Raw genomic sequence first — 19,866 nt, 5'->3', positions numbered from 1 at the left:
GGACTGCTTTCTTGGGTGGAGATTTCTGAAACTCTGAGTGGCCTTGCAGAGCCACTGTCTCATTGGTAATTATGGCATCTCCCAGCAGAGAGGGACCGCTTCGGCTGAGGATGAGTGGTCCAGATTAAAGCAGCACCTTACTAAACTCCCACTGGAAGGGAGGGAAGAATGAAGGAAGAAAGGAAGGAAGGGAGGAAGGAAGAAAGTACCTGCTCTTAACTGCAGCTGTCACCAAGTCAGCACCTACAATGGCCCAGGCATCATATTCTTCTATTATTATTGCCCCCATTTTTCAGATGAACAAACTGTAGATCAGAGAAATTGACTAACACGTCCAAAGTTAGAAAGCTAGAAAAATAGCAGAACCCAAATTTGAATCCATGGCAGTCTGGCTCCCGAGAGTGTACCCATTTCGTTAACTGCCCTGCTGCTCTTACCTAGGCCTCCTTCCAATCTATGAGGCAGAGATTCTAACCACCTCCCCCAGGACAGATGGAGCACTGAGCCTCAGCGAAGCTGAGGACGTTACTGTCCGTAGAGGCAGAGGGAGGGCGGCTATCGTCTCGTGCATTTGTTTGTTCAGAGTAGCGCTGAACCTTAAGAGCACAGGCCCAGAAGAAAGAGAGGAATTCTAACTGAGTCTGAGATTCTTGATAACTGGCTGGCCTTGGGGTGTTACTCACCTGTTTTTACCTTTACCCCTTTAAAATAGGGGGGAGTATCTATTCTTAGGGCAGTTGTGAAGATCATGCAAGATTATGAGCGCATGGAAATTGTCATTACTTAAAGCTCGACTGTCTCTGCCTCAGAGGTTCAGATTTTCCTCAGATGCTTAATTCGTTACCCTAGTTAATTATGCAGACCAGTGCTTCAAACCCTAGTTGATGTCAGAATTACATGCTCAAAATGTAAATATTCGGGCCCCACCCCAGGAAGTTTTGAATTAGGAGGACTGGGATGAGGCTTGGACCTCTTTATCTTAAATAAATTCTCAGATAATTCTGATGCACAGCCAGGTGTGGGAGCAACAGTTGACCTGCATAGACATGTCAGCTACATTTGGGGAAGGGACTCAGGTGGGTCCCTTCCCCACGTCCCCTTCTCCCCTTTCTTGTCACCACCAGTACCTCCTCCCCACTGGCTCACAAGTGCTCTTCCCAAATGTAGGTCTGTGTGGCCTAGCAGAGAGTCAGTGACACAGAGGATCCCATGAAGCCTGCCTTTCCAGTGGCCTGGTAACCCAGCACAGAGCTGGGAAGCAGGATGCCAGGGTTTCTGCTGTGGATTTGCCCCCATGGGACTCACGGGTGGCCCAGGGCCAGCAGGTTTCCAAGCCTCAGTTGCCCATTGTCCATCACTAGATAGTCAGGGAAAGCAGAGTGGCCTGTCTGCTTCCTCAGGAGTGTGTCCTTGGTGCTTGAACGCCAGAGAGCATGAGGAGGCCTGGGTGGAGAAAGGGGAGGAGGTGAAAGAATCTTTTATAACTGTGCTTTCCCACTGACATCGCCTTTAATGCTCACAGAGATAGGGAATAAAATCCAGGATCTACCTGGGGCTTGGGGGCTTCCCTGGTGGCTCAGTGGTAAAGAATTTGCCTGCCAAGGCAGGAGAGGACCCCTGGAGAAGGAAATGGAAACCTACTCCAGTATTCTTGCCTGGACAGAGGAGTATTATGGTGGGCTACAGTTCAAAGGCTTTCAAAGAGAGTCAGACATGACTTAGCAAATAATAACAACCTGGGGCCTATAACATCCTCTGTTATCTGTCCTTGGTCTTTGCTTTAATGTTATCTAACCCTCCCTCCTTTCTGGCCTTCTTGCTGTTCCCCTGAGTGCTCCAGGCTTGTTTCTACCTCAAAGTCTTTGCCCGAGTTGCTCTGCTTAGAATACTTCAGCAGTAGCTCAGATGGTAAAGCGTCTGTCCGCAATGCGGGAGACCGGGGTTCGATCCCTGAGTCAGAAGATCCCCTGGAGAAGGAAAATGGCAACTCACTCCAGTACTCTTGCCTGGAAAATTCCATGGACTGAGGAGCCTGACAGGCTGCAGTCCATGGGAGTCGCAAAGAGTCGGACACGACTGAGCAACTTCACTTTCACTTTCAGCAGTGGATCATCACAAGTCTGGTTCCTTCTGTTATTCAAGCATCAGCTTCCAGGTCACAGGCTCAGAAAGACCTTTGCTAATCAGTCACCAAATGTAAAGTGTTGTTCCGAACACTGAGACATAGCATCCAAGAGTATATCATTAAAAGCTAACTTTCATCTTCGTGTTTGTCATCATAGGATCTATTTTCCTTTTTAATTGATTTAATGTGTTGCCCGTCTCCCCCTGCTGTAGAATGTGAGCTCCATAATAGCACATCCTTGGCTGTCTTATTTACTGCTGTCTCTTAGTGCCTGAAAAGTGTTCAGTGATTGTTTGTGGAATAAATGAGTTAATGATATTGCCCCAGAATGAACTGCGACTCCTTTTTCTATTTTTTTAATATAATATAATTTATTTTTGGCTCTGCTGGGTTCGCTGTTGTGCAGGCTTTTCACTGCGGGCTTCTCTTGTTGAGGAGCACAGGCGCTATGCACCCGGACTTCAGTAGTTGCAACTCCCAGGCTCTAGAGCACAGGCTCAAGAGTTGTGGCTCTTGGGCTTGGTTGCTTTGTGGCATGTGGGATCTTCCCGAACCAGGGATTGAACCTGCATCTCCTGCGTTGGCAGGCAGATTCTTTACCACTGAGTCACCAGGGAAGCCCCTCTTTTTCTATTTTTGAAAATTAATTCATTTATTGGCTGAGCTGGGTCTTTGCTGCGTGTGGGCTTTCTCTGATTGTGATGAGTGGAGGCTACTCTCTTGTTGGGTAGCATAGGCTCTAGCCCACAAGCTTCAGTAGTTGGGTCTCGGGGGCTCAATAGTTGTGGCACACAGGCTTAGTTGCTCCGCAGCATGTGGGATCTTCTGGGACCAGGGACCGAACCTGTGTCCCTTGCATTGGCAGGTGGATTCTTAACCACTGGACCACCAGGTAAGTCCATGATTTCTTTTTCAGATTAGAGGACACTCAAAGTTCTGAGAGAAGTGACTATCGCCAAACCATTCCAGGCCTTTTGAATTCTTTCTCCAGGTCCTTCCTGTAAAAACTGGCTGACACACAAATGTAGCTGGGGTGAGGCTCACAGGTGTGATGAAAACTTGGAGTTGCCCCATGAATGGGCTACGACTGATGCGAGGGTGAGAAGGCGGAAGGACAGAGCGTGTGAGAGGCAGGCTGAGACAGGAGAGCAGGGTGTGGCCCTGGCAGGGGCAGGGGGAGGGGTGACCTGGCTGTGTGTCAGGAAGTGTTTCCCCCCACCCTCCCCTGGGGAGAGCCCTAACCCTGGGGTAGTTATGTTGTGGGGAAGCAGGTTGTCAGGCAGCTGTTGAGGGAGAACAAAGGTGTGGCCTGGGTGGTGACTGTCTACTGAGGTCCGAGGCCCGATACTGATCACCCAAAGGAACAATCCCACAGTGGCACTTGGCCAAATAGGCAATAGGTAAGCTTCCTTCTAAAACCAGCCCAACCACACATGAAGCCTCAGACCTGTGGGGAAAGGAGAGAAAAGAAGTCTCTAAGGAAATGCAATGGTCAATGTAGAATGCTTAGTAATAATAACGATAATAATATGGCACATTTACTAAAACATGTCTGTTCCCTTGATCAATCTTCAAGAAGCTCTCTATAAAGTAGGCATTATTATTTTTGTTATTCCCATTTGAGAGACGTGGAAACTGAGACTCAGTGAGATTAAACATCTTGTCCAAGGTCACACAGTAAGAAGCCAAGTCAGGATTCCAGCTTAAGTCTATAGTGATTCCAGGGCATTGTGGAAACCTAAACCTGGGGAGAGTTGCTATGGGCAAGTTAAGAAGGCAGAGCCCCATGGACTCCTGCAGAATTATGGATGGGGAGGGAGAGTGGAACAGGCTGTGTATAAATAGCAGGCCTGTTTTTATCCCTACACATGGGCTGAAGCAGGCAAGCAGCTCTATCTGGCACAATTTGAGGGCTCTGAATGCCAACCCAGCCTTGTGTCATATAACTCCCGCCCCAGCATGTCCCTGGGAGCTGAAATGCCTACTGAGAGAGTTATTTCTTTGGGTCAGGACATTGACTCCAGAGGACTCCTGTAAAAATACATAGATTGGAAGAGAAACACATCAACCTCCTGGCACCTGTTGAAGGTGGCAACCTAGGCCAGCCAGCTGGGTCCTGTGGGAGGGGGCTCAGCTTTTCTGTTGAAGAAGATGGCATTCAAAGACAAAGAAAAGTATGAGGCTTTTTCACAGCCTGTGTTTCTTCAATCCCAGAAGCCTGGGAATTATAATCCAGAGTTCAAAAATCCTAAAGGAGACTATGTCATCTGGGACAAAGATGGAAAGAAGCCACTCCGGTGGATTAAAGAATACTAACTTTCTTTGCTTTTTCTGGGTTGATACCAGATGCCTGCAGCTGCAGCTCTGGTAACCTTAGGCTTACGACACTTGCTGGCATTCATGTGTTTAATTTTTAAATGATAAATGAACTAATTATTTGCTCCTTGATTTGTGGGTAGGCAAAGAAGCAGGTTTCTGAAACTCAGAAAAAGACATGGGCGGAGATCTCTGGTTTAGAGCACGGATAACCAGAGGGACCAGGCCTGGAAGAGAAGAAAGAACGAGGGGTGTCCAAGGGCGAAGCGCAGCTCAGCGGTCACAAGGCTGCCGCGGCGGACCAGCATTTGGGGAAAGGTAGGAACTGGTCCCCGCCACCTGCCGGTCAGCAGCCCTACCCACAGTCAGGCCGCGGCTACACTGGCCTAGTCCCAAAATATGTGAGCGCCGCCCCTTTCTCCCGCCCCCTTTCCCCGCCGCGCCCGCGGGGTCGGGGGCTGAGCGGTCGGCGCCTGGAGCCCGGCCGGCATCCCAGAGCGGGAGGGGGGAAGGGGCCGCGGGGGGCGGGGCGGAGCCTCGGCGCCTCCCGGAGCCTTATTCCAGGCTGCACGCCGAGAAGCGCTCAGTCGACCCAGGGAGCTGCGCGCGGCAAGCGGCTGGCTCTGTTGCTTGAGGCACCAGGGCTCGGGCGGTCGGACAGACGGAGTGAATAGAGAGACGCCCAGCGGCCGCGAGCTCCGCGCAAATCCCAGGCAGGCTTGCACCCAGAGGCCAGCAGCCGACCGTGCCCGCCGGGATCTCCAGAGATTCTCTCGCCCGGCTCCCGTGCCAGCGTCCGGTGGCCGCCGCCCCCCAAAGTGATTGCTGCCTCGCCTCCTCCGCCGAGTCCAGGACCATGAAGCTTCTGCCGTCGGTGGTGCTGAAGCTCTTTCTTGCTGCAGGTAAGCGGGTTGCCGCCGCTCCCGGGGGTCTGGGGGGATGGGGACTCTCTGCTGGGGGCACGGGGGAAGATCGCTGCAGCGTCCCCGGCGTGAGCCACTTGGTGGGGCCCGTGCTTCCTGGCTGGCGGGAGCCGGCCGCGGTGCATGGCTACGGGGGTCTGGGCTGGGGGTCTGAGGCGGCCTCGCCCCTTTCCCGCAGTGCTTTCGGCGTTGGTGACTGGCGAGAGCCTGGAGCGGCTTCGGAGAGGCCTGGCTGCTGGAACCAGCAATCTGGACTCCCCTACTCAATCTACGGACCAGCTGCTGCCCGCGGGAGGTGGCCAAGGCCGGGAAGTCCTGGACTTGGAAGAGGCAAACCTGGACCTTTTCAGAGGTGGGTGTGGGGGCTGCCCATCCTCGGACCCTGGTGATCAGTTGAACTATCATAGAATCTGGTATTTATGCCGATTGGGCACACCTGTGGTTTGGGGCTTTTCAAGAGAGGACTTCAGGGAAAAGCCTCTTGGCCTGACAAGCTCCCTGGGGGATCCTAGAACGTAGGTCCTGTTGTCTTTCTTGTCCTCGGGTCTCACATGCCACATTGCTGCCCTTCTGCATACTTGGGGGCAAATTGAGACAGGCAAGGTGCTTGGGTTTTGTGTGTTCTTCTCTGAGGTAAGCTGGGTGACAGGAACAAGGACTGGTTGAGATGCTTTCCCTAGAGTTTCTATGTAAAAATGTGCACAAGATCTAATTTCCACATTAATTGACTATTATGTATAAAATCACAGATGTGGAGATGCTAGGCACATACCAGGTGTGCAGGATTAGTCTCCATCCACCTGTCTCCAGGTTGGGGAAACAGTGGGGAATGAGGAACACTTGGTCCTGCCAGGTGAGGCCAGCACTCTTGGGGAGGCTGTGAATGGCGAGCACTGGGACCCTAGAGAGCTGTTTTGATATGCTGGGTGTCCACAAGTCCTTCACAAGCCTGGATACTTCCTGACCACTTGGAGATCCTGAGAAGGGCTCCAGAGGAGGAAGGGCCAGGTGGGATCCTTCAACCAGCAAAGGTGCTGTGGCCAAGTACATACAAGCACAGGGCAGAGTCCAGAGGCTCCAGTATTGCCTTCTTTCCTGCCCCCAGTCACCTGCAGAGATTCTTGAGGGTGGAGCTGGGACTGAGCCCTGGAGCCCCGGAATGACTATATTTGGTTGGAAAGATACCCACCTGTTCTAACTCTGCCTGCTTCTCTGCCACGCGTCTTTTTCCTTACCCAGGGATTCCTTTAGGTGCTGTCCATGCCAAAGCTGAGGCTGGGCTCTGACCTTCCATCCCCTCACAGTAGCCCTCCAGGGGGCGGGGGTCACCCCGGCCTGAACAACCTGGATTCTCCTGGCCCTCTCCTAGGCAGGGCAGAGCTGGGCTGTGACTCACTCTCCACCCACACAGCTGCTCCTCATACCTCGCAGACCTGACTCACTGCTCCCTCTCCCCAGCAGAAGCCTGGCTGTCACCCTGTCACTCTCTCCCTCCCTTTTCTGATTGGCTTGTTCTTCCTGCCTCAGTTTCACCACAACTGTGGTCACTAATTTCCTTGGAGCATGTGCCTCTTCTGAGTTCTGAAGGGGCCTGGGTCTGCACTGTAGGAACAGGGGACTATGGGACTATTGGCACCTGTCTCTTCTCTTTCCTCAGGTTTGCTGGGCAAAGACTATTTTTCAAGTCTAGGGATCCTGTCACCTGAAATAAGTAACTGTTACCATTTACTAAGTGTCTCCTGTCTTCTAGTCACTTAACATGTTATTGTGAATTAATTAATCCTGCTGCAACCCTCTGAAATAGGAAAGCCTGTTCACTTTTCACCAGGAACCCCAAGGTTCAGAGAGATTAAGGGACTTGCCCAGGATCACATGACTGTAATTCGAGCACCATTCTGCTGACTTCAGAGCCCATTCATTGTCTGGTTCCTGGCTCAGCATCCCAGGTGCTCTGGGCTTGTCTGGAGGAGGACACTGCCAGGGTGTATGAGGCAGCTTAGTGTGTTGTAGAAGAGCGCTGGATATGGAGTCCAGAGACCACATTTCAGATCCCAAACCTGCATGATCTTGGTCAAGTCACTACCTTTTGGGACCTCAGGTTTTTCATCTGAAAATGGAAAGCCATATATTTTGAAGTAAATTCTACTTCCAGAATCCTAAGCCTTCAGTCTAATAATGTATGATGCTCATCCCTCTGCCAGACATGTGCCTATAGCCATAGACAGCAGGCACCTTTTCTTTTGCTGGGACAGGGGAGGGAAGACTGGCGTCAGACCCCTGGGCTGATGGGCATAGCCCAAGGTCAGTCCCAGCTGGATGTCTGTGTGAGATTGTTTTTCCCCTTTGAAGCATGGAAAGAATGGAGAGAGCCATCATTGTTCTAGTTCCTTTTGATAGTTCTTTGCTCTCCGTCTTTCTGCCTCTTGGGCACCCCATCCTAGAAAGCAATAAACAGGACATCTGGGGATAAATGTAAATGGGCCTTCGAGAAGAAGTGAACTGCAAAGAGCACCGAGCAGGGTAAATATTTTGCTTGATGTTAAAAAAACAAGGCTCTTTGAAATTAGCACAATATTATAAATCAATTATATATCAATAAAAATATTTTTAAAAATTAAAAAAATTTTTTTAAAGTTAAGCAGCAAGTATCTGACCAGGGATGGCTTGCTTGCTGTCCCTGAGCCGGGTTCTGGTCTGGGCTTATGGTACCCTGGTGCTAAAGAGTACCCCAGAGGGTACTGCCTGGGCATTATTATTATTTTAGAAACCTCCTTCCTCTAAAATACCATCCAATTGCCTTCTCCAGAAGCAGTTTTTATCTCTGACACTGTCTTCCTGCAAGTGGGTCACTGAGTGCAACATCAGGAAATGAGGCTGATTTAAGGCCAAAATAGAACCAAGTGGGTATGGGGGAGTAGGAGCTGAGGACAGACAGGGGTAGGAGTGAGGTCAGTGGAATTGCCCAATCAGCTGCAATTACTCAACTGAAGCTAGCGTTCTTAGAATGAGGTTCTTAAAATGAGGTTGTGAAATGCCTTTGTTGGGACCCCGCCACCAGCCTCTACTTCCTCTACCACTTTTGGGTGGTCTGCCCAGACTGACTTTAGGTAGAATCAAAGTGTCCTTCCAAATACTGCTGTTCTGATTTTTTTTTCCCTTGAGGGAGTCAAAGACTTAACAGGGTACTTTTCTATTGCAGCTGCTTTTTCCTCCAAGCCACAAGCTCTGGCCACACCAAGCAAGGAGGAGCGTGGGAAAAGAAAGAAGAAAGGCAAGGGGTTAGGGAAGAAGAGAAACCCATGTCTTCGGAGATACAAGGACTTCTGCATCCACGGAGAATGCAAATACGTGAAGGAGCTCCGGGTTCCAACCTGCATGTAAGTGTCCCTTCCCTGGGGCTGTTATCAGCTCACTCTGTCAGCCTAGTGGCTGTTCTGTTATCACTGTTCCTTGAATTCATAAATCCACTCAGTTTCTTCTCACCCTCTGGGAGGAAGTTGGGAGGAGGGGAAATATTTTTAGTCAGCGGAAGGGGCTCCCTCCAACATAGGATGCAATTTCCTGTGGCGTGGGTTTGTGACGCTCTTTCATCTTTGGGGGCATTTCCTGCTTGCTCAGAAATGAGCATGTGACTAGGAGAGTTGACACCTGAAGGCAGGTTCTTCATCTCTGCCTCATGCCCTACTCCTGATGGGAGAAGCGAGTAGGAAACACGGCAGAGTGAGGCTCCTGGGTGGAGTGCAGCTCCTGTGGCCTCCTTTCCTAAGTCCTGCAGGCGGGTACGAGGTGCCTTTGGACGTGTGCTGTGCAGGTGTGCTCAGGCAAATGTGCATGTGAGTGAGCAGATGTGGGTTAATTGTAAGGCATGGCAGGATTGTACAGAAAGCAATCACTGTGGGAGCAGGGAGAAACCCTTCTTCCTCACCCCAGCGAGGGCCAGGATGTGGGGGACGTGGTGGGTATTGACCTTTGGCCATGGGGGTGGGAGAACACTTCCTTTGTGCAGGATTAACGGAAAATAGAACCCGTCTCAGTAGGCATCACCCCCCGGTCAGATGGCACCACCCCTTCCCTGGGCAGGGGTGTGGGTGGAGGGGCCATGGGTTCCCCAGCTACTCTGCTAGGCTGAGCCCAGCAAACGGCTGCCTTGGCAGTCCCTCAGGGATGACGACACTGCCATGCTCTGCGGCAGGCATAATGTCGCCACTGTGCCCGAGACCCACACCCACATCAGGCTGCAATCATGCCCTCTCTTCTGTTGGGCTGGAGTTGCTATGGGGAGGCAGCCTCTGTGACCTAGAAGACTCTGGGCAGATCAGGAAACTACTGTGTGCACACTGCCTCCCAGCGTGGCGGGAAGGCTTGGCTGCCTGGCACTTCTGCTGCTGTGATTGGTACAGATCCTTTGATTTTTATTTTTTTTAAAGCTTGCTTTTGCCATCTGATCTCATATAGCAGAGTTGCCCTGTATTTGGCAATAGGATCCATCACCCCTCTCCACATCCACAGTCACTTGTGGGTCCTCTCCTTTAATATCTGTATCAGGAACTTGGTATTGGATGAGGGTGCTTAAGAGTAACCTAAACAGTCCCCATATTATTCTTCTAGAGGTCTGGGGACAGGGCAGGGAATGTTTGTCTTAAATTTGTAAAATGGCCTCATTAACACAGGGTGGAGGCAGTGACTCTGAGGGTTGTCAAGATGGATTCAGGCCAGGAATCTGTCTGGGCTGAACTGGCCAGGGCTCTGGTGGATGGACTTCCATTGCTCAGCTGAGAACCCTTGTCAGGCTGCTCTCCTGGAGACCTGGGGTCAACCCACCACCTAAGCCCAAAGAGCCTAGGTAATGGTGTCCAGGACCAAGGTGCCCCTAGGGATGGTGATGAAGACTGTGATGATGCCTTCTCTCCTTTTTCCTGGAGCTTAACAGTTTATATTTAATATGAATTGAGCCCAACAGGTATATATTGACCACCCACTTGGTGCCAGTTATTCTAGGGGATGGGAAAATATAGCCCTGTATTCTCAAAAACACTCTGCTGGTTAGGCAGGGCTTGCTGTCTCTACTTGAAAGATAAGGAAACTGGAGCCCGGAAGTAGGAAATGATTTGGTTTGAGATCAGCAGCTAAATAAAGTGGGTGGAAATAGGACAGGCACTCAGGTGCCTGACTTCCAGTCCAACATGCTTTTCATGCCCCCAGGCTACACTAGGTGTTGGCTTGCTTCCTTCTTCCCCATCTGTTCTTACAGAGTTGGAGCACAGTTTTATAGAGCGCAGCTATTATACTAGAGGTCTCTTAAGGCTTTTACTAGTTGAAGAGCATGTTGAAGTCTGATGTGATGACTTTATGTCTGCTTCCAAGGGAGATTTTCAAGGGGCTGGATTCTGTGTCTTGTTTTTCTGCCTCCAGCCCTTGGTACTCAGGGCAGCAGGCAGCAAGAAGACACAGAGCTCCTGGTTTGGGAGAATGTGACATCTGGGCACCTAAATCTGGGGTCCTTTGTGGCTCCTTCTAGCCTCCAGACGCAGCAACCGCCAGCCAGGGTGTGTCTGGGCTGCCGTGGTAAGCTTGAGGCTGGCCGGCTTCCTAAACCAGCCCTCCGCAGCCATCATCCACAGGAAAACCCTTTTGTGTCACCAGCCAAAAGTTACCCTCAAAGAGCAGTTTCCTGGGGCTCCTGACAAGTTGCTGACCCAGAAACTGACTGCAAGATTTCCTGTGGCTGGAGGAAGCCTAGGGGCAGTTAGCCTGAGGAGGACTCAGGGCTGAAAGAGGGCTCTACTTGGCCTCACTGCCCAGATGCCAAGGAGCAATAGTGAGCCCCCTTCCCCTTGACTCTGACTCTGGTACCCTTTTCCTAAGGATATGGGCAGTATCCTCTGGAATCTGATTAACTTCCACACAAGTGGGATTTGGCCTTTATTCATTGCTTTTATCCATATTATCTCATTTGATCTTCACAAAGCTCTAGTGAGGTAGGCACTTATTATTCCTGTCTTTCACATGAGAAAATCAAAGCTTGGAAACGTGACCCTCCTTTGCTCCAGATCACCTGGCTAGAAATAGTAGCAGAGCCAGTCTGGAACTCATATGTGTGGAGTCCCCTCTGCCAAATGGTGCCCCTCCACCTCCTGGGACAGGCATGGAGAAATCCAACTTGGAAGATGTCTCTGGACTCTAGAGGGTTCTGTTATAATACATGTTCTGAAATGGGCCACAGACGTGGGTAGGAGGAACACGTCCCGATTTGATGGGTCGCCGGCTCTGGGCAAGAGACACGATCTTGTCACCACCCTGGGATGCTTGGAATGCCCCTCCCCTAGGGGAGCCAGGAGTTGCTTACAAAGGGAGGGGGAGGTGGTAATATTAGGATGTTTACATTATTATCCTTTTGACTCAGGGTGGCGGAGGGGGTGGAGGGATTATGTAACTGAATTGCGGGACTCTGAGGCCAAGCTTTATTTCTATCATCTGAGTAAGTACCTGTGGGGTTTGAATGATGGGCTTGAAGTGAAAAACAGACTCAACTTCAGCTCTCCTCCCCCCAGGAAAGCACAATCTCTGAAGTCAGCCAGATTGCTGGGTTGAATCCTGACTCGACTCTACCACTCACACACTGTGTAGTCTTAGGCAGGTTATCTAACAGAAGTCCAACCTCAGTCCTTTCATCTTTGAAATGGAGATAGTAACTCCTACTTCAGAGGGATATTTTTAAGAAGAAATGATCCTTGTAAAGCCATTAGCACAGTACTTGGCTCATAGTAAACCTATAATGTGTGCTATTAATTATTATTTATTTATCATTCAAGATACTAATAATTGAGAAATCAGAGTCAGGCAACACCCAAAATCCACCAAGCCCATCAGATGCGTGTTTCCTTGGGGTAACACTGTTCAGAATGGAAAGAATTACGAATTTGGAATTTGGCCCTTCTGCTCTCTAGTTTTGAAACATTTGGCAAATTGTTTACTGTCTTCTGACCTTAATCTTAGTCTTTCAATATGTCACAGAGGCTATCCCTGCCTAGCAGGGTGTTGTCTTAGTTAAGCTAGTTGATAAGAGTAGTGTCTTGTAAACTGTCAAGTGTGGTGCACAGGTGATGTTCCAGGGGTGCTCCTGAGAGCATCCTGTATGTCCCAGCAGGAATAGGGGTCATTGTCTTGCCCACCTGGGTCGATGGGACAATTGGGTGGAGAGGTTGGGCAAGGAACTGTGTGCTGTGCTGTGGGCCTGACCTACCTTTATCTTGTGATGAGATGGTTCCCTGAAACGTGAAGGAGCTGGGAGAGGAAGAGGTGCTGGGCAGGATGGCAGGGGCAACCCAGCCCCTGGGTCTGCATCGGTCTGTTCCTTGGAACTGCCTGCTACCTCTCCACAGGAAAAAGAGATGCTTTGCTCTGAGGAACCAGGTGCCTCACCTTCTCCCTAGAGGACGTGCAGTTCAGAATACAGGGCCCCACCTTCTTGGTGCTCTCTTTTGTAGCAAATGGCCTAGAGGCCATGGGCAGGCAGTGCCACTGCAGCCTGACCAGGCATTCGTGGGTGCAAATGAGCACCATGCTGAGCTCAGCGTCAGACTATCTGCATATGTGTTTCTGCCCTGCTGTGTGACCATGGGGAAAATTGCTCTGCCTTTCTGTGACATGGGCTCCCACCTACATCAAAGGATCCGTGGGCTGCTCAGATAAAGAAAGGGACTTGAATGTGCCTGATCAACTGTGGGCATTTCTCAGTCTTCACAAGAGCTTCCAGGAAAAGTTTTGTGTTAGAAGAGGCTGTTGCCTGTGATTTCTTTCTTTTTCTTTCTGGCCATGCCCTGTGGCAAGGATCCTAGTTCCCTGACCAGGGATCAAATCCGCATCCCCTGCCTTGGAAGCACAGAGTCTTAGCCACTGGACCACCAGGGAAGCCCCTGATTTATTTCTCGAGTGAAAAAAGCTGAGGGGGTTGTTTCTGATGGTCTAAAATGCACTGGCAGGACAGCTGGGCAAGATGTTTTTCTTCCTTTGTTGCTTTGTCTTAGAATGATAGCTGGATGTTCAGAGGCCAAAGGCCAGAATTCAGCTTTCAAGTTGGGCCTTGCACCCAGGGGGAGCTGGGAGTTAAATGAAGGAAACTTGAGAAAAACGACTCCTGGCAAAGGAACAAGGCCTATTAATAGGCTGGGCAGTGGCAGAGAGGGACTGGCTGCTGAGAGCATCGATGGGGAAGGCTGGGTTTATTTCTGGGTCAGAGTGATGAGGGGCCTCACTAGAAGGAGTGATACTGAATCCCCTCAGTTCAACCCACCAGCTCTTGTGCCTAACTCCTCTGAACTGACTGAAACAACATCTTTACACACATGTAGTTAATCAGCCATACGTGGAACCTGTCTAGCCAAAACCTGCAGTCCTTTCTTTTTCCCTGCCTGGAGCAGGAATCTGGGGCCAGAAAACCAAAGGGAATGAAGAAGGGGAGGGCTTGGAGTGAAGGAGGAAGGCCACAGAGCCTTTAGAGGGGCTTCCAAAGAGTCTTGTACTAGAGAAGAATAGAGGAGCAACAGGGATCACAGAGACAGAGAGGCTGAAGCTGTGAGGAGTGGGGTTTGGCTTATGTAGGCAGCCCATCATCAGGAGTGAAACCAGACCACTAACTTCATCTCTGCTTTGTTCTGTTTTGGACCAGCTGCCACCCAGGTTATCACGGAGAGAGGTGCCATGGGCTGAGCCTCCCGGTGAAAAATCGCTTATACACGTACGATCACACAACCATCCTGGTTGTGGTGGCTGTGGTGCTGTCATCCGTCTGTCTGCTGGTCATCATGGGGCTTCTCATGTTTTGGTGAGTGTTACAGGCTGTTTCTGCAAATCACTTCTATTTCTCCTCCTTTAGGATCTTTTATCTGATGGTCACATGAGCCCTCCAAACCTCCAACCCCACCCCCTACTCCCCGTACTCTCTGCCAAATCTTGGGCTAAGAGCCTGACTGACATTCCTGGGTACGGGCTCTCCAAGAGCCTGGCTTCTTTGGTATGACATATGTCCAGTGTCTAGAGCCCAGGGCCAAAGTCGCCAGGTCATAGGAGGTCCTGTGCTAGCAGGCTCTGCAGCTCTCCCATGAAGCCACATCTTCACACAGTTCTTTTTCCTGACTCTATTTTCTGTTGGCATCAGGATGTGATTTGGTCAACAGAGCATGAGTGGTGCTATTGGTATATTTTTCTACATCTGAGGCATCTGGACCTCAGGCCACACTTCTGATCCTGCTTCTGTTCTAGATCAGAGGGACCTACTAAGCACTCTGTGCCCATTTATAAGCAGTGCAGCTCATCTGTTGTGAGACCTGGATCTAGTCACCTGTCTTTATAAGAATTGTAATCTTCCAGGGATTATAATCTCTGTTCCCCTACTTCATAAAGATGTTGTGAGGATTGTATAAATGAGATGAAAGCTCTTGGCAAATTGTGGCCTGCAATTAAGAGACAGGCATCCTTTGGATATGGGCATTTGGACCTTTGGGCAGAGGTCTGTTGACCCACCATGTCCTCTGGGTTTTTCCAAGTGTGAAGAGAACCACTGGGCCAGAATCTTTTAGGAGGGCCAGCTCTGGGACTCACACCCTGTTACAGCAGGCAGAACTTGCTCACAAAACTTACCTTCCTCAGGTACCACAGGAGAGGAGGTTATGACGTGGAAAATGAAGAGAAAGTGAAGTTGGGCATGACTACGTCCCACTGAGAGGAACCTGCGCTCAAGGTAATGATCCATCATTTGCCTCATGGTACCATCACCGCCTTTCCTGGATCCAGGAAGTGATCCAGGCATGCTGGATTCTTTTCTAGGCGTTCTTCTCTTGACCTAGGAGTTAGGGGGCAGGCTACCATGGAGTGAGGGACCCATTGCGGAATTGTTTTCAAGAAGGTTGTCAGTGCTACATCTCTACTTAGGGTGAAAGTTGCCAGAGAGATACCCAAGAGAGATGCCTGAGAAGACAGCTTCTCCCATCCTCTTCTCCTCTCCTTCCCACCCCTTCCCAGAAGATCTTTCCACTTCTTGTCGTTGTTTTTAGATTTTCCACTTCTTAAAGCTGGACCTAGGAGACTCTTAAGACCTCTTAAGCTGGATCCAGCTTTAAATACCTTCTTCTTGTACTTTAGGAATCAGCTGGGGACTGCTACCTCTGAGAAGATACAAGTTGATCACAGATTCTACAGAGGGGAAGGACTTCACAACTAGCCATGAAGATTCCTTCATCCCCAGTTGCCATCTAGATTGGGCCTCCCATAATTGCTTTGCCAAAATACGAGAGCTTTCAAGTGCCAAACAGAATATGTCCAGTGGGATCTGGGTCAGAAGAAAGCAAAAGTGAGGGACCTTCGTGTCCTCCTGATTCTCCTGCACCAAGCCCTACTTACCCCCATACATTTGTTTGAACACTTCTCTTCTGGATTAAAAATGCCAGTTAAATTCCATATGCTCCAGGATCTTTGACTGAAAAAACAGAAGGAGAGGAAGAAAGAAAGATTTGGGGACTGGAAGAAAGTAACAAAGATTGAGAAGCCATGTACTCAAGTCGCCACCAAGGGATCTGCCATTTGGACCCTCCAGCACTGGATTTGATGGGTTAACTGTGAAATACCATAGACCTGAGAACTCTGAATTTTGGGACTTCTACCCAGATGGAAAAATAACAACTATTTTTGTTTGTTTGTTTGTTTGTAAAATGCCTCTTAAATTATATATTTATTTTATTCTATGTATGTTAATTTATTTAGTTTTTAACAATCTAACAACAATTTTTCAAGTGCCTAGACTGTTACTTTGGCAATTTCCTGGCCCTCCACCCCACATCCCCCACCATCTGGCTCAACATTAGACTCTTCTGCCGCAAACATGAGATGGCTCTGTGATCCATCTGTAGTCATCCATTGTCTGTCCACATTTCTGAAGATCTTCCATGATCAGAGTGCCACAGGGGGAGTTCTGTATGGTCAGGATGTAGGAATTAACTTTGTCAGATCCACTCTGTGAGTTGGACTGCAGTCTTGCCTAGGCGATTGTGTCTACCGTTTGTGTTTTGAAAGCCCGCGGTGCTGATGTCAAGATGTAACAGATATCAGTGTTATCCTGTGTCCTCTCCCTGCCCGATCCCAGAAGAGGTTGGGCTTCCATGCCTCCAGCTTTCCTGGCCCCTCACTCTCCGTGGGCCCAGGTCCACAGAGTGGGAACTCACTGTCCCTTGTGTCAAGACATTTCTCTTACTCCTGCCGTTCTTCTGGTGCTACTCCGTGCAGGGGTCAATGCAGCAGGGCGTAACCTAGAGAAGGTATTCGCAAAGAAAAAGGCTGAGGAGGGACAGGAAACAGTGGAGCTGACTGTTCTTAGTAATTGATAACCTACCAATTGCTACAGAGAAGGATGGAGGTGAGGAGGGCTTTTGTGTAATCCCACCCACCTCACCCAAACTACAATGGTATGCTGTCATGGTCCCTTCTGGAAGTTTCTGGTGCCATTACTGAACTGTTACAAACCTGTATTTCCAAACTTGTATTTCTAAAACTGTATTTCCAAACTTGGTTCATATTTATACTTTGCAATTCAAATAAAGATAACCCTTACTCTGTAGCCTTCTGTCTGCTTGTTTTAACTGGGAAATGGTTTAATGTAGGTATTTGCTAAGCCCTGACTCTCTGGTGGGCTCTGCACCCGGTCTGTTTATATATACTATCTCAGTATCCCCAACAATCCTGTGTAGGAGCTACTGTTGTCCCATTTTTCCAAAATCAGAAACTGAGGCTTGGAAAGTCTACGTAACTCGCCTGAGGATACCTAGTTGGTAAGCGACAGAGCTGCAACTAGTAATCTGACTTTTATTTGTCTTAATACTTACATGATAGCATATCTGAGGCAAGAGAGAACAGACTTTCACAAAGGAAAGGTTGTAACCAAGAAAGACATCTACCGGTTCAGTCAGCAGACCTTGGCCTCAGGGCCTGACCTGCTATGCTGTCTGTGCAAGCAGGCCTTGCTCCTGGTGGAAACAGGCACGTTTGACTCCTCTCTCATGCTCTGCTGCTGCTAAGTCACTTCAGTCGTGTCCGACTCTGTGCGACCCCATAGACGGCAGCCCACCAGGCTCCGCCGTCCCTGGGATTCTCCAGGCAAGAACACTGGAGTGGGTTGCCATTTCCTTCTCCAATGCATGAAAGTGAAAACTGAAAGGGAAGTCGCTCAGTCATGTCCAACTCTTCGTGACCCCATGGACTGCACCCTACCAGCCTCCTCTGTCCATGGGATTTTCCAGGCAAGAGTACTGGAGTGGGGTGCCATTGCCTTCTCCATCTCTCGTGCTCTACATTCCGTCTATCATCCATCAGCCGATCTCATCAGACCTACCTTTTGGATATATGCTGAGTCCAGCCATTTCTTATCACTGCCACCATCATCACCTCAGTCAAATTTCACCATCATCTCTCACCCAGACTTTTTTGACTTTTTTTTTTAACTTTTGATTTTGTCTCACCACTTGTGGGGATCTTAGTTCCCTGACCAGGAGCTGAACCTGTGCCCTCAGCAGTGAAAGTGTGGAGTCCTAACTATTGAACCACCAGGGAATTCTCTCTTACCCAGACTCTTGTGATGGCTCCTTTCTTCCTCCTTACTCCCATATAGCCCATTTCCAATGTAAAACTCAGTGATCATTTAAAACATAATCCAGATCTTGTTTGCCTTGCAGGCCTTTCTCGACCACCCTGTTACACAATAGCACATTCCTTCCCAGCCCACTCTTGCTCTTCTTGTTATTCTGCCTTATTTTTTTTCTCCACTGCCCTCATCACCACTAACATATTCTTATTTGTTTTTGTCTATCTCTTCCTACTAGAATGCTAGCTCCATGTAGATTGGGGTGTGGACATTGCTCCAATCCCAGATTGTAAAACAGTGTAATTGAGTTGTTCAGTTCAGTCGCTCAGTCATGTCCGACTCTTTTCGACCCCATGAATCACAGCACACCAGGCCTCCCTGTCCATCACCACCTCCCGGAGTTCACTCAGACTCACGTCCATCGAGTCAATGATGCCATCCAGCCATCTCATCCTCTGTCATCCCCTTCTCCTCCTGCCCCCAATCCCTCCCAGCATCAGAGTCTTTTCTAATGAGTCAACTCTTTGCATGAGGTGGCCAAAGTACTAGAGTTTCAGCTTTAGCATCATTCCTTCCAAAGAACACCCAGGACTGATCTCCTTTAGAACAGACTAGTTGGATCTCCTGGCAGACTCTCAGGAGTCTTCTCCAACACCACAGTTCAAAAGCATCAATTCTTCAGCACTCAGCTTTCTTCACGATCCAACTCTCACATCCATACATGACCACTGGAAAACCCATAGCCTTGACTAGACAGACCTTTGTTGGCAAAGTAATGTCTCTGCTTTTCAATATGCTATCTAGATTGGTCATAACTTTTCTTCCAAGGAGTAAGCGTCTTTTAATTTCATGGCTGCAGTCACCATGTGCAGTGATTTTGGAGGCCAAAAAAATAAAGTCTGACACTGTTTCCATTGTTTCCCGATCTATTTCCCATGAAGTGATGGGACCAGATGCCATGAGTTGTAGGCACACAATATTTGTTATGTGGATAAGTGAACACAAGAGATGACTAAAATCCAAGGCCAGCAAATGGACAGAAATGGGATGCAGAACTGCCCTGGAAGTGTGGTTGGGTTTAAAGAAGGGTCTTTGTTGGGGAGGATGGATGGGGATGACAGGGTGAATGGAATTTGGGGCAGGTCATGGTACCCTGGATAGACTGGAGGCAGAGATCCATTGGGAGGCCATGGAACAAGAGCTAATGAATGCCCCCTCCTCATCCTCTTCTCTTAGAGAGTTGTGACACTGTGAAGTTTCTCCAGGAGCCCACACAGAGATCTTATATCTCTCTGAATATCCAGAACTGAACACATGCACACCTGTAACCAAGCACTTCCAGGAATATACACGAGACAAATGAGTATGTATGCTCATCCAAAGGTATGTGCAAGAATGATCTTAGCATTATTTACAATAACTTAAAACTGGAAACTACCCCATTGCTCATCAGTATTTGATGATGAATAAATACATTGTGGTATAGCTATACAATGAAATATTAAATAGCAATATGGATGAATCTCAACATACTCCAGTATTTTTGCCTGGAAAATCCCAAGGACAGGGGAGCCTGGTGGGTCACAATCCATGGGGTCGCAGAGAGTCAGACATAACTGAGCACACAGCACCACATACTGCTGAATCAAAGAAATCAGACACGAAAGGATTCTGTGTGATTCCATTTATTTAAAATTTTAAAACTAATATATAGGGAAAGAAATCAGGAAAAGGATTGCTATTAGGGTCTGTAGTGACTGGAAGGGGACAGATAGTGATACTCCTGGTGTTCTGATAATGTTATATTCCAAGATTTAGGTACTGACTACCTAGGTGCCCCTCACTTTGAGAAAACTTATTGAGTGTGATTTGTG

General features: G+C 49.1%; 1 protein-coding gene across 2 annotated transcripts; it reads left to right on the top strand.

Moving 5' to 3' along the window:
* The first annotated feature begins 5,040 nt into the window (after positions 1–5,040).
* Positions 5,041–19,424, top strand: HBEGF (heparin binding EGF like growth factor). 2 transcript variants are annotated; one of them, XM_052643051.1, is made up of 6 exons: positions 5,041–5,343; positions 5,543–5,716; positions 8,564–8,741; positions 14,033–14,188; positions 15,013–15,103; positions 19,229–19,424. In XM_052643051.1, the coding sequence occupies exons 1-5, from the start codon at positions 5,298–5,300 to the stop codon at positions 15,083–15,085; spliced, it is 627 nt and encodes a 208-aa protein (XP_052499011.1). In that variant the 5' UTR covers positions 5,041–5,297; the 3' UTR covers positions 15,086–15,103; positions 19,229–19,424. The 2 variants fall into 2 exon arrangements, with proteins under 2 accessions (XP_052499011.1, XP_052499010.1); XM_052643050.1 differs by lacking the exon at positions 19,229–19,424 and adding an exon at positions 15,505–16,965.
* The last annotated feature ends 442 nt before the right edge of the window (positions 19,425–19,866 follow it).

This window comes from Budorcas taxicolor, chromosome 7, assembly GCF_023091745.1.
Source record: "Budorcas taxicolor isolate Tak-1 chromosome 7, Takin1.1, whole genome shotgun sequence".
In the NCBI taxonomy this organism is placed as follows: Eukaryota; Metazoa; Chordata; class Mammalia; order Artiodactyla; family Bovidae; genus Budorcas; species Budorcas taxicolor.
Note: the sequence above shows the minus strand (reverse complement) of the source record. Positions and strands in the feature narration are given on the sequence as shown.